The following is a 23,757-nucleotide window of genomic DNA, read 5'->3' on the forward strand; positions in this document are numbered from 1 at the left end:
AATCTGAGATCCTCACCCCGACCCCAAGTTGAAAGCCATGGCGTTCATTGCCTTTGGGGGAATTCCACACCTTAACATGTGCTAAGTGGGAGCAGAACTCATTTAGGTATGCGCTTAGAGGTAGGTTTCTAAAGTTTGTGTGTTCTATACGTTGTAAGAAAGACACAGATTCCATGTTTCACGGGTTCCAGGCTTTGCTTTTAGTCACCGGAGCCCACCTCAGTTTCGTTGGTGGTGGAAGGGTAAGTTAACACAAGTGGGGGGGTGTAAGTGGGCTCCACGCCCACCCCATTTCTGCGAAGAGTTCAAAGGAATCCCACCTGGCACTGCAGTAGGAGGAGATGAGCCGGAACAGATCTGGGAACGTGAGCTCGGAGCCGTCCAGGGACCACTCTGAAAGAGAGTAAAAAGGGGAGACAAGCTTCAGGCCAACAGAAGCAGAGCTCAACATCAGAAGAGCGTAAGACGGATGGGGAAAAGTAGGAGAAAGGAGGAGCGCGAGAAAGAAAAATGAAAGAGTGAATAAGGTGGAAGTGGTAAAGACATAGAAAGAAAAGGGTATTAGCTCGATGGAACAAAGAAAATGGGCAGAAAAAGAAGGTAGAGGAAAACAAAAACAGAGCCAGCAAAATACAAGACAGGAACAAGATTACCATGATGTAATGAAAATCGATTAAAGAAAAACCAAAGTAAAAGAATGACAGAAGAATTAAACAATGATAAGTTAAGAAATTATAAAAGGAAAGAACAGGGAAGAATAAACAGAGGACTAATGGACGTCAAAGGTGAAAATAAAAGTAGATAAACATAATGGAATTTCTACATAACGATGAAAAAGAAAGAGTCTTGGAACGAGAAATAAAGATTTTCAGAAAGAAAAAACAATAGAAGAGTCAAATAAAAAAATGCAAACAAACCAAAAATGATACAAGTTGGAAAGAAAGAAAAAGGAGGAAGGAATCATACAGCAATGTAATCACAGAGACACGAGATAGAGAAAACAAGGAAATAAAAAAGGTACAAATACAAAATGTGAGAAACAAGAAGCAACAAAGGAAACAAGAGAGAAAGCAACCGGCAAAGACCAATATGTCTGGAGTTGCCGCCAGACTTGTGGCTTTGGTTCGTTTTGTCATGGCATTTACAAACTTCTTGTTGGGGAAGGTTCGAGCTCCTCATCAATCTAAAAAACACACTCGCTAAAATATTTTTTGGTCTTGAGTCCTAAAACATGCATTACCATAGTAGTCCACGGCACTTAGGGGAGCTACCTTGTGTGTGAATTGTGCTCTTGTGAAAGGGCAGAATCTCATCACTAACAGTGAAAGATGGCAATGGCCGAAGTGGGTTTACCAGTTGTCCTGTGCTGTATGATATAGTGGGCGGAAGAAAACTGTAAATAACACAATGAAGGACCAATGCATGAAGGTGACTGGCTGAAAACCCCTGTTATCCCATACATACAATTTTAATAAAATCCAAAGATCTGGGGCTAACGTCAACCATTAAAAGAAAAAGAATTATGGAAAAAATTATCTTCATTATGACCAGCAGGGGGCAGCAGGCCAAAGGACATGGAATAGAAGTTATACAAAGCTGTGCAAACTGCAGGCGACCTGTCTCTAAAATATTTGTTTTACTTTATACACCCATGTTCTCAATGTCATGTCACAGGAAGTATTCCCAAGCAGCTTCCCCCATTTAGTGTAGAACCCACGGGCCTCACCAGAGTGCTCCTCTTGGATGTAGACATGGTGGACAAAGGATGGGCCACATACGCCTGACAGTCGCACACACAGGACTTTGCGCTGGTTGGTGTTTGATTTGCGCACTAGGAACGTCTGTGGAAAGAGGACCAAACATTGGGATCAGAGACATTTCTGTCTGGGCTACACAGCCTAGTCCTGAATTGAGTTATATAATTACATGCATTGGCGGCTCCTCCGTTTGAGCAAAGGAGCGTCACCCCCCCCCCCCGGCAGCTGAAAAACCTTTACCAGAAAAACAATCATTTGTTTATGATTGTTTTCTGGTAAAGAGAGCGGGCCACAGGGGTGACGAGCAGTGAGGGCGGATGCTCAGCACTCCACCTCACAGCGCATGTGTGTTTGGCCAGCCATCTCGGGCCGACCAAACACACATGAGCACAGGGCTCTCTCCAGCCCAGCAACACAGTTGCAGGCTGGAGAGAGCATGCACAGGATTCCAGTCTGCCTGGGAGCGCCCTAGCTGGGTGCTCCCAGCCGATTGGCACAGGGCAGGCTAGGAGCCTGTGCCTGCAGTGCCAGCGAGGAAGCCGAGAAGCGGAGCGCAGGGGCAGAGAAGGTAAGTGGTTTTTATTTAATTTTAGTATTTCCTCCCTCTCCTAAACATCCCCCCTGCATGCCGCCCTCTGCTTCTGCGCCCCGCAAGCCGCTACTGATTACATGGTGCCTATTACGATTTGGGTGGAAACTGCCTACACAAGATAAGTTGTCTTAATACTAGGTGTGAAAATTAGCAAGTGTGTCATAGCCATAGCCATCCCAGAGGGATACAAACTCACCCGTAGAGACCGTATTAACAAACCTGGAGGTGGAGTTGCCATAATACACAGAAACTCCATCAAAATCTCCACCAACACCAACGACACCCTAGTCACCGCAGAGCACCTGCACTTTCAGGTAAACATCAATGCCAACACCACCCTTAGAGGTACCCTAATTTACAGAGCACCAGGACCCCGCCCCCATTCTGTGACACCATCGCCGATTTTATCAGCTCCCTCGCCCTTGCCTCCACAAACTACCTACTCCTCGGTGACCTAAACTTTCACCTGGAGAGCACCAACGACTGCAACTCCACTGCCCTGCTGGACAACCACGCAAACCTCGGCCTCAAGCAACTAGTCACCTCACCCACCCACTCATCCGGCCACACGCTAGACGCCATTTTTTCCACCAGCAACCACATCACCTTCACTCACACCACCGAACTCCACTGGACTGACCACTACTGCGTCCACTTTTCCTTCCTGAAGCCCACCACCAACAACATCTGATCACCTACCGCAAGTGGAACAAGATCTCCAAGGGACAACTGATCTCCAACCTCGCACAAGCTCCACCTCCCAATACCAATGACCCCAAAAACGCTGCCCTCAACCTCACTCGATGGCTAGAAGCACGCGCAGACTCCCTTGCCCCACTCAAAAAACCCATCCACACCCGCACCAACAAGACAGCTCCCTGGTTCACTGCAGAACTTCAATTTTCCAAATGAGGATGCCGGAAAATTGAGAAAGCCTGGTGCCAAGAACCTTCAGTGAACAACTTCTCCGCCCTCAAATCAGCCATGCGCAAACATCACCACCTCATCCGGACCACCAAATGATCCTTCTACAAAGAACGCATGGATGACAATGTGCACAACAGCAAGGAACTTTTTGCAGCATTAAAGAACTCACCAAACCCAAATCCTGCGCCACTGACCTTCCACACTCTCAAGACCTCTGCAACTCCCTCTACAACTACTTCCACTGCAAGATTGTAGACATACACAATAGCTTCACATTGGCGTCTCCCACCATCACCCCCACTGACAGCCAACACCACAGCACCCTGCCACACCAACGTACTCAACTCAAGGACCCCCACCAACGACGAAGAAACCAGCAAAACCATGAGCTCCATCCACTCAGGCTCCCCTACAGACCCATGCCCCCACCACATCCTCAACACAGCCAACGAAATCATCGCTCCCCAGCTCCGGACCGTCATCAACAGCTCCTTCAAGACCTCAACCTTCCCGGATATTTGGAAACACGCCGAAGTCAACGCTCTACTAAAAAAAACCAAGGCAGCCCCTGAAGACCTTACAAACTACTGTCCCATCTCTCTACTCCCCTTCCCCGCGAAGGTCATAGAGAAGATAGTTAACAAACAACTGTCTCACTTCCTGGAAGAAGACAACATACTCAACGTCTCCCAGTCTGGATTCTGCAAAAACCACAGCACCAAGACCGCCCTCATCGCCTGCACAGACGACATCAGGACCAGATTGGACAAGGGCGAAACCGTCGCCCTCATCCTCCTAGAACTCTCTGCAGCTTTCAACACCATATGGCGCCAAACCCTTCACACCCGCCTCTTCATTGCCGGAATTCGCACCAAAGCCCTGGAATGGCTCACCTCCTTCCTGTCCGAAAGAACCCAAAGAGTTTGCCTCCCTCCTTTCCGGTCTACTGCCACCAAGACCATCTGTGGGGTCCCCCAAGGATCCTCCCTCAGCTCCACCCTTTTCAATATCTACATGGCTCTGCTCACCAGCATCATCCGCCCCCATGGCCTCAACATCGTTTCATTCACTGATGACATCCAGCTCAGCATCTCCCTCACGAGGAACCCATCTACCACCAAGAATAACCTACCCGCCGGACTCCTCGCCATCGCCAACTGGATGACAACAAGCCACCTCAAATTAAACTCAGAAAAAAACGAGATCATCCTCTTCGGTCCCAAAAAGACAGCCTGGAATGACTCATGGTGGCCCACCATCCTAGGACAACCCCCAACACCCACCACCCATGCACGCAACCTCGGCATCATACTGGACTCCTCTCTCTCCATGACTCAGCAAATCAACGCCATGTCATCCTCGTGCTTCAACACTCTCCGCATGCTACGCAAGACTTTCAAATGGATTCTCCTAGAAACAAGAAGAACAGTCACCCACACCCTCATAAGCAGCAGTTTGGACTACGGAAACACCCTCTACGCGGGGACCACAGCCAAACTTCAGAGAAAACTCCAGCGCATCCAGAATGCAGCCGCAAGTCTCATCCTCAACCTCCCTCGCCACAAACACATCTCAGCCCACTTCAGATCCCTACACTAGCTGCCCATCAGCAAAAGGATCATCTTCAAGATCCTAATCCATGCTCAGAAGGCTCTCCACGACACGACACCGGACCAGCCTACCTCAACGAACTAATCAACTTCCACAACCCAACTCGACAGCTCCGCTTCGCCGACCTTGCCCTCACAACAGTCCCCCACATCCAACGCACCACCTGCGACGGCAGATCCTTCTCCCACCTCACCACCAAGACCTGGAACTCCCTCCCCACCATCCTACGCAAGACCCAGGACCTCCTAACTTTCAGAAAGCACCTCAAAACTTGGCTTTTTGAGCAGTAAACCACCCCAGCGCCTTGAGACCCTACCGGGTGAGTAGTGCGCTTAATAAATTTGATTGATTGATTGACTCTACATTTGACACCTCAGAATGGGAAATAAATTATGTGCAAATTTTATTCCATACAAGTTCTATGTGTTCCTGCCATTTACAGCAATTTTCACCTGCCCCAGACAGCGGAAATGGCGGGAACAAACACCGATGATTCGCTATATTTTTGATCTAGTTTTGGGCACAAATGCAACTTGTGGCCCCATCGAGGCCGAGCACAACGTAGCACAAGATAACGTACTCTGGCTGTAGTTGTTCCGCACAAGGAGAGGAACTCTGTTTTGTACAACCACTAGAATGTGAACCATAGATGATAAAACAAAAAATAAGTCACACTGCAGTTATAATTCCATGAGGCAGAGTGCATAGATTTGTAACGCATATATGTATCCCTACATGCGTGATACACTGCAGTCACACCAAGGAGGATGTCCATGCAATGCAAAAGTTCCATATGTACCCTGGTGCCATTGATCGTGCATATTCCTTCCAGAGTCCTCAGTCAGCAACTACACACATACTAGGACAGTAAGGGACAATACTACTGAATTATGCAAACTCCAAATCATATAATTTCTGATGTAGCTGCATGACATATGAAATTTACACATTCATGCATGGTGGCAATGGCAGGGTCCCTTTCCTGAAGCAAGCCAGGTGATGGCTGACCCCTTCGTGAGCACCCTGCACAACCCACAAGCTCGCATATACCCAAAAGAGGAGACTGACACGTGATCTACCTCTCAGCCCCTATAGGTGACTGCCTGCCGCCATTTAGTGGCCTAGAAAGGTTACGATTTTCAACTTTTGAAATGACTAACATAATGGTGAAATGGCTTCCTACAACACCGGTCTGATGACATCACACAATACCACATAACTTGCTATGTAACCTGGAAAGAGCCATGTATCTTCAGACCCACATGGCTTTGTGAAAAATAAATGAGTGGCCTTTGTGCACATTGGCCACTTGTAATCTTGTTAATACATCCCTCCTCCAGCACACATACCTCTGCTATCCACTGATGGCAGCCAATAACTCGAGCAGCATGCAAGGCATGTGTTCCAAAACACTGCACAGCTGTCAGAGACTTGTTGGCGATTCTTCACCTCTTGGGGATGCTTGGTTTCATCTCTTACCAGATGCAATCATTAGCCTCCCCTAAAGAAATAAAATTACTCGGAGGAAAATCTGTAGGCTGTAGCTTGATCCAGTGCTTTAAATGGAAAAATAGAAGTGCAGGTACTCTGTAATAGAGTACCTGCTTGTTTCTGAGAAGTGCCGGTACTCTCCAATTAAAAGTATTACGTTTTTCTTGAGATATGCCGGTACTCTCCCTCTCAAAATAAAAAAGTGCCGGTACTCAGTACCGGAGAGTACCGGCCCATTTAAAGCACTGGCTTGATCAGAAAAAGCAGTAGCTTGTCTCCCAAATCCCGGACGCTGGAGTGCATGCAGGTGAGAGTGCATGTGACATTTCTGGATGGATGGCCATGCCTTTCTGGAACCCTACTACAGCATGACAGCAGCAATTCCTCAAAGCACATCACAGACATTCTGTACAATGAATGTAACCTAAACAATGGTAAATACTATTACCAGAAACGACTAAGGCCTTGTGCAGAGTAGAGGCTAGTCAGAGTGCAATTCTTGAATTGCACAATGGCCAGCCTTTCCTGATATCCATGAGATGCTCAAAGCCCTTACACCACAAAGGGTACTTTTACAAATGCCGCAAGCCACTCACCTTAAGAATATTAATCATCTAAAATGTAAATATGATTCCTTGACAAAAGTAGCTAATTTATTAATGGAGGGGTGCATGGAACATCTGAAAATCAAGCCCAGAATTCACATGCGTAATGTGCCTGCATTGCAACCGTTGCCCACTAAGGGGATGAAAGTCTCTACGTCCAAAAAGTAGCACACTGTGAATGAGTCACTGCAGAACGCAGAGGGGTCTGTGGAGCGGAGACACTAAACATTCCATGCTTTGCAACCACAAAACAGATAACGTGTGCATTCCGTTGTGTACTGCAAATGAGAAATAACTGTGACAACCGTCTTTCGCCTGCAGCTCAAAAGTGTTTGCTGTGCTTGCCTTGCAATTAGTAATGCCTATTACAAATTCAGTGCACTTTTGTACATTGCAAATGGGAATCTTAACTTGCAAAGTCAGTAGCAGTAGCTTTGGGAATGAAAGTCTTCAGGCCCCGGATATGGCGGTACAACTGGAATTACTAATGTAAGGCCGATAATGGACTTGCAGCAGATGGCCATGAGGGAAGTGAGCAAATGATGGAAGGGCCAGAAGAAATGTGGTGACACAAAGTGATTTCCGAGGAAATAATGTACCCACATGATTATCTGATGCCACCCAATGACTGGACTCTGGATGCAGAGTTGTTCCTATTCTCCACATGTCTTTATTCATACATTTGATATAGCATGCCCTAACCTTAGAGCGCATGCATGGTTCTTACTCTTGATGTGCTGGTTGGTTGTGCTGAGAGGCAACACGGTGCACTTCTGTGGGTCCGTCACCTTTAGTAGGGTTGGAGGGTGTTCAAGCATCTTAGTGGGGACTCTATCAAGAAGTGTGTATGTGTGTGTGTGTGTGAATATATATATATATACATATATATATTATATATATAAAATCAATTCCATTGTCCTCCCTTCTCCTACTCGTGATACGTTTAGCCTATATGGTTTCCAGTTGAATAATGCGTCATCACCACCTTGCTTCCGTTAGAGCCAGCCCATTATACATGTACTTAAACTTATTGTTTACACTCTCTTCAGTTTCTGTCAGTATCCTTCCCCTGAAATATGCACACCTCTGCCTCTGTCCTCCTCAGTAATTAGAATGGGCCTATAGCATCCATCCCATAACATGCCTACCCGGAACACTGTTTCTCCAGTGTACGTATGGTGTTGCTCAATGTTCACATTATTAGAGAGCACAGAGTCGCCCAGATGTTCTTATGTGCCACTTAGGTAATAGGTTCTCATCTAGACTACTGCAGTGCAGTCTATATTGGTATTAACAAATCCTTGATCCATCATCTCCGGTGGCTCCAAAACCAAGCTGCAAGGCTTGCCACCTCTGCCCATGGGACAAGTCCACTGGCTCTCGATTCACTTCATTTTTCTTGTTCAAGACTCTTTGTCAAGTCCATTGCAGCATGTATATAGATTCTCTGCTTTCACATCCAATTGATAGGCCTCTATATTCTGACCCGGGCTCTGCTCTGCTATCTTCTCCTCTCATCTCTTTCCCGTCTACTAAAACCCCTCTAATTCCGCAACACTGCAGCACGTAGCACCAATAGACAACCTTATTGTTTTGTTTTCAACTTGAGTACCACTTTCACATCAGTTGCTAAAGTCAGTTTCCCTTGACCACAATTTCTCCTCATTCATAATGTAGAAGTGAGGTCTTGTGTGAAAAAAATAACTCATTAGCCAGTGACACGAAAAAGCAGGCACTTCAAGTCAATTAGGGAAAGTTCAAGTCTTTGAATGTCGACATCCTTGAATAATAAATGAATGAAAGAATCCAGGATCTGCTGTCAAATTGTATAGCAAAACTAAGGTAGACTGCACACATAACTTAGTGGGAAAGATTGCTAAATAGACAAAATCAACCAATGTAAACAAGTATTGACGAAGCCAATAGTTCTATTGTTCTAATGATGCATATACACACCCACAGAGATTTACTACTAGTACACATGCGTACACTGAGAACATACATAGAGCGACACGTACACAATCAATCAATCAGGAATTTGTAAAGCACACTACTCACCCCTGAGGGTCTCAAGACGCTGAGGAGGGGGAGATGAGGAAGGGGGGGATGGGAAGAGCTGCTACTGCTCGAACAGCCAGGTCTTGAGAAGTTTCCTGAAGGTAAGGAGGTCTTTGGTCTGGCGCAGGTGAGTGGGAAGAGGGTTCCACATTTTGGCGGCGAGGTGTGAGAATGATCTACCGCCGGTTGTACTTCTGCGGACGCATGGGATGGTTGCGAGGGCGAGGTCGGTGGAGCGGAGATGCTGGGTCGGGGTGTAGAAGGAGAGCCATCTGTTGAGGAATTCTGGTCCAGTGTTGTGCAGTGCTTTGTGAGCGTGGGTGAGGAGTTTGAAGGTGTTTCTCTTGTTGACTGGGAGCAAGTGCAGGTTTCTGAGGTGGTCTGTGATGTGGCAGTGGTGGAGGATGTCCAGGATGAGGCATGCAGAAGTGTTCTGGATGCGTTGCAGCCTCTTCTGGAGTTTGGCCATGGTTCCTGCATAGAGAGCATTGTCGTAGTCCAGTTTTCTGCTTACGAGGGCTTGGGTGACTGTTCTTCTGGTTTCGGCGGGTATCCATTTGTAGATCTTTTGGAGCATGCAGAGGGTGTTTAAGCAGGAGGAAGAGGTGGCGTTGACTTGCTGGGTCATGGATAATGAGGAGTCCAAGATGAATCCTAGGTTGCGTGCGTGGTCGGTGGGAGTCGGAGCGGCTCTGAGAGTGGCAGGCCACCAGTAGTCATCCCATGCGGACGGGGTGGAGCCGAAGATGAGGACTTCTTTCTTGTTGGAATTGAGCTTGAGGCAGCTGCTCTTCATCCATTTGGTGATGGCCTTCATTCCTTCATGGAGGTAGGTCTTGGCGGAGTCCTTGGTGAGGGAGAGGATCAGCTGGGTGTCGTCGGCGTATGAAATGATGTTGAGGTTGTGGGATCGGGCAATGTTAGCGAGCGGGGTCATGTAGACATTGAAGAGGGTCAGGCTGAGGGACGAACCCTGGTGTACGACACAGATCATTTTGGTGGCCTCTGAGTGGAATGTGGGGAGGCGGACTCTCTGGGTTCTGCCGGTGAGATAGGAGGTAACCCAGTCCAGGGCTCTGTTGCGGATTCCTGAATTGCTGAGACATGAGCGTAGGGTGTGGTGGCAGACGGAGTCGAACGCGGCCGAGAGGTTCAGGAGGATGAGGGCTGCGGTTTTGCCGTTGTCTAGTATGGTTCTGATGTCCTCGGTGGTGGCGATGAGGGCGGTTTTGGTACTGTGGTTGCTGCGGAATCCAGATTGGGAAGGGTCCAGGGTGCAGTTCTCCTCAAGGAAGCGGGTTAGTAGTCTGTTGACAGCCTTCTCAATGACTTTTGCCGGGAAGAGGAGCAGGGAGATAGGCCGGAAGTTCGTGAGGTCCTTTGGGTCCGCCTTGGGTTTTTTGAGGAGGGCGTTGATCTCGGCGTGTTTCCAGCTCTCCGGGAAGGTGGTGGATTCGAAGGAGCTGTTGATGATCTTCCGTAGTTGGGGTGCGATGATGGAGCTTGCTTTGTTGAGGATGTGATGAGGGCAGGGATCAGATGGAGAGCCGGAGTGGATGGTGTTCATGATTTCGATGGTGTCATTGACGGGGGTCCAGGAGAGCAGGAGGTTGGTTGGAGGTGAATCTGTAGTGTTGGTGGTTGCCGGGGGGGTCTAGGTGCTGAAGCTGTTGTGGATGTCTGCAACTTTGCAGTGGAAGTAGGAGGCTAGGGAGTCGCAGAAGTCTTGGGATGGCGGGATGTCTTTGGCATTGGAGCTGGTGTTGGAGAGTTCCTTCACGATGTTGAAGAGCTCCTTGTGCCTGTGTGCGTTGCTGTTGATTCGGTCTTTGAAGGCGGTTCTCTTGGCAGCTCGGTGAGTTGGTGATGTCTGCAGATGGCGTTTTTGAAGGTTGTGTAGTTGTACAGAGTCTGATCTTAGCGCCACTTTCTTTCTGGCAGGTTTGCTTAGATTTGTGGAGGTCGGCTGTAAACCATAAGGCCTTTCTGGAGTTGCGTCTGTTGGAGGGATTCTTGATTGGGACGAGAGTATTGGCACAGGTGTCGACCCATTGTCTGAAGTTGCGGGCAGCTGCATCAGTGTTGGTGGTGTCTATAGGTGAGTTCCGGGAGAGGGTTGCGATAAGTTGGTCTTCTGTGACCTTGTTTCAATGGCAGTGGGGGATCCGTTGTGGGTGGTGGTGTGTTGTGGGTTTCTTGAAGGAGAAGTGGATGCAGCGGTGGTCTGTCCAGTGGTGTTCGGTGATGTGGCTGAAGGAGACATGATTGCTGGCGGAGAAAATAGGGTTGAGTGTGTGTCCTGCGGAGTTGGTCGGTGTCGTGACAAGCTGTTTGATGCCGAGGTTGGAGAGGTTGTCAAGCAGGGTGGCGGTGTTGTTGTTGTTGGTGTTCTCGAGGTGGAAGTTTAAGTCCCTGAGGAGTATGTAGTCAGTGGATGCAGGAGCGTGTGTGCTGATGACGTCGCCGATGGAGTCGCTGAACTGCTGTCGGGGGCTGGGGGGCCTGTAGATGAGGGTCCCTCGGAGGGTGGTGTTTGGATCAGTGTGGATCGGGAAGTGCAGGTGTTTGGCGGTGCTGAGAGTGTCTTCGGTGCAGGTCGTGATCTTGTGGGTGTTCTTGTGGACGATGGCGATGCCTCCTCCTGGTTTGTTGGAGCAGTCCCTGCGGGTGATCTCGTAGCCGTCCAGGATGGCTATGGCGATGTCAGATGCTGAGGAAAGATTTATCCAGGTCTCGGTCAGGAAGGCGACGTCTGGAGAGGGTGAGTCGAGTAGATTCCATAGCTCTACTGGGTGCTTGTGGACGGAGCGGATTTTGAGGAGGATACATCCGATTTGGTTGCATCCTGCCTTGGTGGGTGGGTCGTTGGAATGGATGCTGGTGAAGGTGCAGTTCTGGCAGGAGAAGGGTCCGTGGATGGTTGGCGGGGAGGCTTGAAGGCAGGCGGGTTAAACAGTGGTTAATACTATATTTTAGTCTGTTCATAAAAGCTCTCAATTTTGATAGCTAAATAAATTGAGGCACAGGGAGAAGAGGGGTTTTAAGGTGTGGGTTGGGCATTTTCTTTAATCTGGTGAAGTTTAGTGAAAGTCAAATTTTTGGCCTTTGCAATAGTTGCAAAATTTCTCGGTATTCCTTTGACTACACAAAATGTTTTCTTCACATAGCAAGATACATTTCACACTAATAGATTCCACATACCACGCCCACAGAGGGTAATTCATAATACTAGGACATTTGCAACATAATTCCATGCTGAAAATGTTTGCAGAATTTCCTCTGCACGTTTACATTTTGTGGACACTCAACCCAAGTGGCATTGTAGAGGAAAGCACCGAGCCCCACATCATGGTGTTTTTGGACCAATTAGGAATAACTTGAAATGCATTAATGCTCATATTCCTGGCAAATCACACATAGACTTTTCACCAGCTAAAGGCTGACAAGGCGGCGAGAATGAGAAATAAAAGCAGAATATCAAGTGCTGTCTTGGTACTTCCACATTTTCAGGGTATCCCAGAGGGTTACTGACAATGCAGCAGTATACCTGCATTCCCAAATTACCAACACTGGAGGTACCAAACATTTCAGTTGTGGGAATATTGATAAGTTGTTCTTGGGGCGGGGGTGGGGAGAGGGTTGCATAATGGGGAGGGGTAGTTTTGTGCAAATGCAATGTAGGCATTTCAGGGAACACAAGTATTTCATAGTAATGCAACTTGACAACCCACCCAGTGTTTAGTTTTGCAAGTGGTTGCTTGTTTGGGCACCAGCCCCCATTTTGTGGGGACTAGAACTTGTTTTTCGTCATAAGACTTAGAGCAGGAGAGAGAAAGACAGAAAATGGAGAAAGAAGGCTAAAGATATGAAAATAGTGACAGGCGGAGAAAGCATAGATGAAAGGGAACCTGCAATAGTAAGGTGAAGAGACAGGGAGAGTAGGGATATGAAAGAAAGATGCACGAGTTGGAATAAAAAAAGGACAGTATTGTTTTTTCTGCAACCCCAACATTACGCACCACTGGCAGCGGACTACTAAGAAAAAGTATCCGTCTGCACATATTATTATTTATTTAGTTATTTTTACGAATGAAGAACAAAACACACCCCTTTTAAACGCAAGCTTTCTTTTAATACAAAATACTGAATGGACACAAATCAGTATTCCTATGTTATGTTAGTGATTATTTGGGAAGCAAGAAGGCCTCTAAACCTCGTGGTACTTAATAACCAGATTCCACAAGTAAGGCACTTTATTTATTAAATAGAAAAGCGTTTAATTGTTTCCTAAAAAGACTCAATGATGGCTCTTGTCATACGTGTAGAGGAATAGAGTTCCAGGCTTTGGCACCAGCAACAGAAAAAACCCGGCCACTGTAACAAGAGGTTTTTACTGTAGGAACTTGCATCAAGGGTAGTAGTTTGACTGTAAGTAGAGTGATTAGTTCGTGCATAATGATCACTGATTTAAGGTAACATACTTCTTCGTGGAAAGCTAACGTAATTCATCCAAAACGTGCAAGTAATGCTGCCATATTGGCATTAAAGTAATTAGGTAGGTTGCTGCATTCTAAATCAGTTGTAATCAGCATTTTTTGTGTTTGTTAGAGATAAATAGAATTTCCCTAGTCATGGTGGAGTTAGACTAAGGCAGTGATTGTGGATATATGATGACCTTTACTTGCACGCTATGTAGGCTGCTCTTTGAGGCCCTTTTAGAACACTGTTTGCTTTATATATTAAGGATAAGCTTTGCTGTCCTGCAGCCAAGCACATGGGAGGATGTCACCAGAACACAAACACACACATAGATATTTATATATATATATCTATATGTGTGTGTGTGTGTGTGTAGATATATATATATATATATATATATATATATATATATATATATATATATATATTTTAACGCCTATGCAAGGTTTGCACGCTGTATATTAAAGCAAGACTTAGCACATCTTGTTTATATATTTATGAAATCTCGGTGCTAGCCATGATGACATAGCTAGTTGAGATTTGGAGAAATTGCCGTGAATAATTAGATTGTTGCACTTTCCATATGGTTTCCTCACACAGTACCTACTTTGCCTATAAGGATGATACTTACGTTTTTTACCTAATAAATGATTAATGAATCTGAGATTGTTTTCATAGGATTATGCAGTGTACTGGTTGTGAGTATTTGCGCTGAGTGCTATTATGGGTTAATGAGGATGAGTTAGGCCCGTAGAAGTTAGACCCTGTTAACTATTTTGAATTCTAAGTATCCCCGCCTCACGACAAAATTGGGATCTTTGACGGTGATATAATAGTATATAAAGCATTAAACACTTTATATAATATGGCATGTAGGATGTCTCTTGTAAGATCATTGATTATAGTACTTTGGATGAATGAACTAAAAATTGGTTTGTGGAATGAAGTATCGTGCTTTGGAAAATAATGGGGTTTTAAAATAGCTTGCATAATAAGCTTGAAAAAATTATAATTTGTAAAGATTATGATGTATTGAATGAGGTGAAAATGGAGGATGAAATGGGGCATTCCAGAATAAAGGACTGTGACGGTAGCGGTCTAGTGGTTGGGCTACTGAAAACTGAAGAGGGTCTATGTGATAAAGGGAAGTTTGTCACCGAAGTTTGGGAGGCCCAGTTGATGGCATATCGATGAAACGCGTTGGCCTTGTATTTGTTTTAATCCTGCAGCACCATAATAATAATTTAAAAAAATGCTGTATACAATATCACTGCTTTATGTGTATCTTTGGAGGAGTTTACGGCGTGCCACAGTGTCACAGAGGATGAGGAGTCGGTGGGGAGATGTGTGTGTATATATACACACACATATATATACAAATATGTATATATATATATATATATATATATATCTCTTGTAGCAATCCGAGCACAACACTAGATGGCGGAATAATGCATAGCATGTGTATCTGCAGCTACACTTGCCATTGAACATATATATATATTTACAAACCCTTGTAAAATCTTGGTGTTTCTGTGTAACTGTCAACATGAGGGGAAAAATACTTGTTTGTAAACCCCTTTTAAGTGATATTCAAGCTCTTTTCCCTGCCATGACCTAGAACATTGAAAAATACACTCATTGGTGCTAACCTAAAGATGTCACATTGAAGCTAGTCAAACTGGATTAGCGAAACAAGCATTGGCAAAGGCAATAGTTTTGAAACTCTATATAAAAATGCCTGCTGCAGTGCAAAACAATAAAAAAAAACATGAATGCTTTGTATATGTGTTGGACCTGGCCCTTTTTGCAAGGTCATCCCTCAAACTTTATGCCTCCTTTCTCCTATTTTTTTTACCTGCTTTGTTGGCTTTAGGACTCTGGGCACTTTTCCACTGCTAACCTGTGCTAAAGTGCATATGCTTTCTGTCTAAATTGGATTGGTAATTGGTTTATCCATGATTGGCATATATGATTTACTAGTAAGTGCACTAGAGGTGCCCAGGACCTGTAAATCAAATGCGACTAGTGGGCCTACAGCACTAATTGTGCCACCCACATGAGTAGCCCTGTAAACATGCCTCAGACTTGCCACAGCAGTGTCTGTGTGTGCAGTTTTATATTTCCAATTCGACCTGGAAAGTGTACACACTTGCCAGGCCCAAACCTTCCCATTAGTACATGTAAGTCACCACTAAGGCAGGCCCTACGTAGCCCATTGGGAAAGGTGCAGTGTATTTAAAAGGTAGGACATGTGCTGGTGTGTTTTACATGCCCTGATACTACTGCCAAATTTGTTTTTCACTATTGCAAGGCCTATCTCTCCCATAGGTTAACATGGGGATTGCATTTAAATATCTTTTAAGTGCAGTTTTCCATTGGGAGCAGATAGAGATTTGGAGTTTGGGGGTCTCTGAACTCACAATTAAAAAATACATCTTTTGGTAAAGTTGGTTTTTTAGATTGTCTGTTTGAAAATGGCACTTTTAGCAAGTGGGTTTTTTCTTGCTTAACCATTCTGTGCCTCTCCTTGGCTGCTGAATCCACGTCTGGGTCAGACTAACAGTTGGGCTGTTTGTGAGTTCACTCTAGACAGTCACACAAAGGGAGCTGAGCTGTGTCCTGCATACCCTGATGAGTCTTCCTGGGCTAAGGTGGGAGGGAGGAGCTGACAGCTAAACCTGAAAGGGTTGTGCCTGTCCTCTCACAATACAGTCTCCAACCCCCTAGTGTGTATATGGGGTAGGGAAAGGAAAAGGCAGGGTTTTGTGCACTACAAACTCTTTCCTTTGAAGTTTGCCTACTTCAAAGGCAGAAATGAGTATAAGTATTGGACTGCTGACCCCACAACGTCAGAACACTTCTGGAACAAGAGAAACCTCTGCCAGGGAGAAGAGCTAGATGCCACTCTGTCTGTTGCTTTACTGTGCTGGTCCGCTGCTGCTGCTACTTCTGCCCTGGGAGAGAAAAGACTGGACTTTACTGTGTATTCTGCTTGAGAAGATTCTCCAAGGGCTTGGACTGAGCTTGCCTTCTGTTAAGAGGTCTCAGGCAAATCAAAGACCTCACTTGCCAGAACCTGGGTACTCGTACTGAGGACCCAGACTTGCCAAGTTGTGCCATCCAGTCCCTGGGCCCTTGGGTGTGAAAGCTGACTTGAAACCACGGAAAATCAGGCACACCAACTCCGGACAACTCCAGAACCGGCACCTCTGCATGACTCTCTGCTTCTGTATGTTGGATGTTTGTTGTTTTGGTCTTGTTTGATTCAGATAAATATTGGCTATTTTTCTAAACTGGTGTGGAGACCTTTTGTGGTGTTATCACTGTGTTACTGTGTGTGTTTGTACAAATGTTTTACACATTGCCTCTGAGATAAGCCTGACTGCTTGTGCCAAGCTACCAAGGGGGGGGGGAGCAGGGGTTATCAGTGCTGTGTATCTCCCTTCCCCTGACTAGAGTGTGAGTCCCTACGTGGACAGCATGTAACTGACTGCCAACTGGAGAAACCCTTTCTAACAGTATAGATGCTAAGGAGTCGATTGTGTAATGAAGATGTGTACTTTTCAAACGTAAAAAAGTCCCCCATGAACCCAAGAGAGGTGGAAGGATATACCCCAGCAGCCAACAGAATGAATGGCAGACTAAAAAAATAAATCAACTGAACTGAGTCAAGATTCAGTTGTCAATGCCTCAAGCTGATAGCCAAAGAGTCCTAAACCAAAGAATCCATTCGATGAAGGACGTTGTAAAAAGAAAGTCCTATCCAGTGTGTACAGAATATCTGCTCACCATTAATGGCATAAGTGCCTTTCCATGTAAAATCTAAACTTGCCATCCACAATAGTTTATGTATTGGCACCAGGGCAAAGAGGAGCATTACATTGTGTCTCATGAAGGAAGTACAAGGGAGAGAGTCTTTTCCTGCCATCTGTCCTAGATTACCATGGGTCAGAACCATGGGCTACAGATGATCCAAGTTGACCAGCCAGATATTCAGGATTGGTGGCCACCAACCATCAAACCAAAGCATGTGACTTTTCTAAGATTTCCAGGCACAAGGCACCTGCACTATGCCCCATAGATAAGCAAGATGCAGAAAACTGGAAAAGCAGGCATGGGAAAAGGAGAGACCACATGGAAAAAGGCCTCACGGTTGACTGTAGACTCCTACCAGACCAGCATAAATGATAAAGGTAGCCCAAGCAAGGATATGTGATTACAAATTACATAATTACCATTTCTGCTGGAAGACTCACTTGCATCAAAATGATTTGGCATGATTGAAATTCGCAGCCCCATAGGGACTCGTTTGACCTCCACGTATTTTGTTAAAGAGAAAACTTCCCACTATGTACTTATTTCTTTGCGAGAAAGTCTCTCCCATTCTCTCAGTTTGCCCTTGGTGTTTAGTTTGCTCATGGTTTTGGGAATGCTCATGTGTGTCATTGTTTCTTGATTTTCCTCTGTTTCATCTAAAAACACATTTGCTGCAGTGCTATTTATTTTGGCTTCATGTTCATTCATTCTGCCAGAACTTTCAAAAGCATATGCCAATCCGATAATGCCCTTGTGACACCTATGTTAGCTCTGTTTTCACAGTGCTGTTTGACTGCACCATTATTCTTTCTTCATGTTTAATGTGCCACATAAAAAAACATCTCCTGAGTGGTTTAATAATTTCTCTTTATCCGACTCACTCTTTTCACGGTGACTGCCACTCTCCAGTTGCTGTCTACCGGGATTAATGGTGTCACGGAATCCTCTCAATCCATTTCTCAGCTATATCCAGTGATGGTGGCTGCCTGTGCCTTCATGTTGTGCATTCAAAAGAGTTTTCCCTGTCAACGCATCTTATGGCGCGCTTTTCTCCTTTCGTTTGGCGGTGCTGGTTTCTCGGCTGGGGACTCCGAATTAAATCAACAAAGGATTCTTTCCAGCACTGCCAAACGAAAGGAGAAAAGCGTGCCATAAGATGCCTTGACAGGGGAATTTTCGCCACTGGTTTCGGACCTTTGTCTAGTGGCAGTTTTGATGCCATAAAGTAGCACAGAAGGTTTATATGCATGCTGTAAAGAACAAATCTGTATTTGAGGTGAATAGCTGAATGGATTAGTAAAGCCAGCCATTACCTGCACGCAAGGGGGGCTATGGAGAGATGAAGGGCATTTTTGCTGGGTGGTAGAGAGGGAATCCAAGGAGGAGGTCATGGGAGTGGGAGCACCAAAAATAATCTTCAGACTAGGCGCTAAAGACTGTGATGATCGGTATGTGTTAGTTGAAGTAAGAGTGTGTATTTTTTGTTTTTTTCAGTGTCTTGAGAGAACCTGCTGATTGAGGGAAGAAGCTATGGTTAGGTGACTGACATTTACTGTTGCACACATCTCACACACCCACCAGCAATTTTGTGACCATCTATGTAGGGTCGTGTTTTAGAGGTACCATTTAGCCAGAAGCAGAAATGTCATCTTGTTTAATGACTGCTTCTCACGCCCTAACTCGGGTAATGGAGAACAGCTCTGACACAGGATCAGAGACTGAGGCAGCATCTGAGGGAAAGGACAATGGAGCAGACTCTGGGAGTGATTTTTCAGTTGGAGGAGTCCCATCCGACAACTCCTGTTCTAGTGATCTGAGGGAGGCGATGGTGACAGTCGTGCTGCCCCTTCGCAAGCCCATCTGTGCAGCAGGACAATAGCGGGTTAGCCCAACCCAAAGAGGAGGTGCATGTGGCAGCAAGCACAGGCAGATTGCTCTCTTGGTAGCTCCCCAATTTAGTTCAGCCCCAAATTCCACCTTTTACTAGTGACGCTGGATGTAAAGTTGATACAGCCAATTTTTTGCCAGTCGAATATGTCCATCTCTTTTTTGATGTTGACTTCCTTCAGCAAATTGTGCAGCAAACAAATTTGCATGCAGAACCAATTCTGAGGGAGCATGGAAGCACTCTAATGCCCTGTTATAGGACATGCCAGTGGATTCCCACTTCACTGGCAGAGTTGTGATATTGTGGGTCTTACACTCAAAATGGGGTTAGTGCAGAAACCCACCTTGCAGTCCTACTGGACGCTTTGGGTAATCCGCATCTTCACACAGGCCTTGACAGGGAAGGGGCCAAATCATATTGTGGAGACATCAAAATTATCTATTACAAAGCAACCTGATTATGTAAGGCAGGCACCTGTGTTTTTGGTCCAGCCATATAGGGAAACCTATCAAACCCAGACATTTCTGAAAACTAGACATCCGGGGGAGTCCACAGGGGTGTGGCTTGTGTGGATTCCCCACAGTTTTCTTACCCAGAATACCCTGCAAACGTGAAACGTTGAATACAAACTCTATGCATTTCTGTCACACAAACTACATGAATACGCAGACACCATTACATTCTTGAATGGGAGGTGTCAGACTTGGCAGGTGCCGGCTTACATATACCACACATCCTGTTCTTTTAACATATGTTTTCTCACAATGCCTTCAACAATAAATGGCCTAAAAGAAGAACATTCCTATATTAACTCAAATTTACATACACTATACAAAATATACTATACACTTATGGCAAAGGAGGGCAGGTTGGTGTATAATGAAACCTACTTTCCCAAGACAGAATCTTGATATTTTTTAGGTTGTACAATAGGTCTACCACTGCATGTAGATACAGTTGGAGGTTCAAAATGTTCATTAGAGCCACTTATACCATTCCTCCATACACAATTTTCTACTCCTCCCTCGCAATGTATTTCTCCATCCATGTTCTCCACAGCATTTTCTTGCATACTTTCTTTATCACACTCAACCTCCGACCACAACCAATCACAGCTAGTTGTTGACCCACTGTGCAAATCCTAGTCAGATTTCCACATTAAAATCTTATTACACTTAGCCAACCTTCCCATGTGCCACACCTTCCTGCCACTCAATAAGGCTGAACATACAAAAACCTTTTTAACTTGAAGAGGATCGGATAACTTTTTATCACCCTTTTTCGTCTTCAAACCCAATTTTACCTTCACCCAATCTCCAGGTGACAACTTGACATCTAACACACTGTGGCTTTGATCCTAGTGTTCTTTGTGAACCTTTTTTGCTTTTCAAATATTGCTTTTGACCATGGCAGAGGATCACCTGCCCTGAACATTCAAATTCATCCAAGCTCTACTGTCTTTGGTGAAAGGTTCTCTTCCCCTGAGTATTTTGAAGGGACTGTAACCAGTAAGGGTAGCAGTTATCTCATACCATACTCACTAGTTCTTTTTCCCTATCCACACCTGCATTATTAGCCACCTGTATGGACCCCATAATAACCCTGTTGAATCTCTCAACAGCACCATTACCAGCTGGATGGTACACTGGGGTGTGTTTTTCTTTGATGCCATTCCTCAACAAAACATTCTTCCGCTTATCAGATACAAACTGAGGACCATTATCCCTCAGGATCGACTTAGAAATATCCTGTCTTAGAAATATTCCAGACACAAAAGATGTTGCTTCTGACATATCCATTTTCCCACTCACTCTAAATTCAGGCCACTTTGAGTAGAGATCCAGTAAGATTACTACATACTCGGGTTCACCCAATGAATTCAGAATAGGTCTCAGAATGTCAACTAACTCTTCCCAAGGGTTATCAGGGCAAAAATGTTCTCCTAACTCAGGTCTAGAAACTTTTAAGGACTTGTCCGCATTGGCACACATCTCAAAAGCATGCATAATTCTTTCAATGTCACTGTCTAACCCTTGCCACAAATATGATGTTTTCACCCTTTTTTTAGACTTTACTATGCCAATATGGCATTCATGCATGATACTAAGAATTTTTTCTCTAAGATCCTTGGGAGGAACCATCCTATCACCTCTCATGAGGAATTCATCATCGTTTAAAGACAATTTATTTTTTCAGCCTTCGGTAACAAACTCTATAACTGCCTCAAAAACGCTATCATTATCATAGGCTGTTAACCAATCCTTTTTTTTTATAACATCGTTCTTCATGTCAGTGGATCTTACTTTAACCTCATCCATAATAGCTACACTGTATTCATCCCATTCACCTGCACTCTTGTTACTCATTGGAAATCAACTACCTTATTTTTGTGACCAAGTAGATACACTACATCATAAACGAAGTCTAATAATCTTACCGTCATTTTTACAATCCAAGGTGAGGCCTTAACTGTACCTTGGGACTTTAATACCTTAACTAAGGCTTATGTTCGGTCCTTAAAGTGAACTTAGATCCCCTTAAATACTGCCTAAATGTTTCCATACTCCAAATGGCTGCCAGCATCTATTTTTCTATGACAGAAAAGTTCTCTTCCTTAGGGGTCAACGCATGTGAAGCAAATGCTATTGTGCTTTCTATGCCTTCATTTTACTTTTGAGTCAAGACAGCACCAAGCCCTTAACCACTACCATCAGTAGTTAGAATGATCTGCTCTAGATGGTCAAATCCTTGTAACGGAACAGCTGTACAAATTTCCTGTTTAATATGTTCAAACTCTTCATTTAATCCTGCATCCCACATAAGTTCTTGTTTGTTCTTAAGTAATTGTCTCAATTTATAGGTTTTGGTAGAAAAAGTGTTAACAAATGTTGAATAAAACTTTACTAATCCTAAGAAGGACCTCACCTCATTTTTAGATACTGGAGCAGGAGCCTCCCTGATAGCAGTCAAAATACTTTTTTGGGTGAAATACCATTCCTTGCAACCTAATGCCCTAATTATGTGACTAAGTTCGTGGCAAATTTACATTTTTGAGTTCAGCCATCAGACCATTAGCTGAATGTCCTTCCATTACTAGCATCATGTTCTTCCTTGTCCTTCCCCATAATGAGTTTATTGTCAAGGAGGTACATAACACTCTCCAAATTACCAAATATCTTGTGCATTAATCGTTGGAAAATGGCTGCTGCTGAGGCGAGTCCAAACGGCATGCACACTAATCTGTAACACCTAAAAGGTTTAATAAAAGAAGTTAGTTTCTTACTTGAATGGCGTAAGGGAAATTGATGGTAGGCTGACGTTAAGTCTATGGTGGAAAACCACTGAATACATTTAGATTTGGCTAATAATTCATCTATTTTTGGAAGTGGAAATGTATCCACTACTATGTTTTAGTTCAGTTCTCTTAAGCCAATACAGAGCCTGATCTGCCCATTAGATTTACGTGCTACCAATAAATGGGCTAACCATTTAGCACTTTCAGGAGGCTCTATTATTCTGCTACTTTCTAGCAAGTTCTTGCACTACAGCTTCTCTTACTTTCATGGGGATGCTCCTCACTTTGTGGCAAACAGGCACTGCTTCTCCCTTTACCACTATTTTATGTTTAAATTTCAATAGTTTCTCAACTTTACCTTTAATTTCCCTGGTTCCTCTAGTGGAAATACTTGGTTATTACTATTTGGGTTAAGTATGATGCATAAGGCTCCCTGGTCCATCCACCCTAAGACAGACAGTCCCTTACCTGCTACATACAGTGTCCCTTATTCCTTCCACCCATTAACGTCAAAAGATAATGTTTTACATCCCAACAAAGGGATCTTTTCTCCTGTAAATGTAACTGGGCATACATTGGAAGGTGACATTTCATTCCCTAGAAATTTCCCAAACTTCCTTACAAATAATTGTATAATGTGACCCTGAATCAGCTACAATGTGTATCAGTGCACCACCAATTTTCATATCACACATCCGTTCCTTTTTCTTCCTGTCAATTCCTAACACAGTGATCTCAATACTCAAAATACAATCTTCATTTGATTCATTGTGTTCTGCTGGACTTTCTTGCTCATCCACTACATAATTAACCATTGAATTGTAGGTTATTTCCTACAAACATTTGCAAAATGTCCTTTGTCCTGTGATACCACAATAGGAACATTTCAATTTTATAGCAGGGCAATTTTTGCCTCCAGCAAGGTGTATTTTTACCCATTTGATATTTCCTTGGTCCTGGTTTATATACGGAATTCTTGGTATTTTCAATTTTCTTCTCCTCATTCATTACTTTACATACTGATACTAATAGAATATTACCTACAATATTCGTTCCCTCCTAACACTAGAAAATTCTTCACCACTGTCATCAATAGTGGCTATATAATTTAGGAAATAATAATTCCAATCAGGCCATTTCATTGCTGGTTTACCTACTCTGGGAAGAAAAGGAACTGGAAGTGTAAGTGACAACATTTGTGCACACATGCTTTCCTTATGACCAAAGAAACCCAG

General features: G+C 44.5%; 2 protein-coding genes across 3 annotated transcripts in view; one reads left to right on the plus strand and one right to left on the minus strand.

The window, feature by feature from the left end:
• LOC138259947 (uncharacterized) overlaps positions 1-23,757 on the plus strand; it is a 100,589-nt gene that overhangs the window by 59,899 nt on the left and 16,933 nt on the right. The gene's annotated exons all lie outside the window — the stretch shown is intronic.
• Positions 1-23,757, minus strand: part of RIN1 (Ras and Rab interactor 1) — a 111,430-nt gene that overhangs the window by 45,052 nt on the left and 42,621 nt on the right. For both annotated transcript variants that reach the window (XM_069207942.1, XM_069207941.1), the window contains 2 exons: positions 1,727-1,841; positions 321-393 (listed from right to left, as the gene is read on the minus strand). In XM_069207942.1, the coding sequence (XP_069064043.1) occupies positions 321-393; positions 1,727-1,841 (188 nt within the window). The remainder of the gene's footprint in view (positions 1-320; positions 394-1,726; positions 1,842-23,757) is intronic.

Source organism: Pleurodeles waltl, chromosome 9 (genome assembly GCF_031143425.1).
Source record: "Pleurodeles waltl isolate 20211129_DDA chromosome 9, aPleWal1.hap1.20221129, whole genome shotgun sequence".
Lineage (NCBI taxonomy): Eukaryota > Metazoa > Chordata > Amphibia > Caudata > Salamandridae > Pleurodeles > Pleurodeles waltl.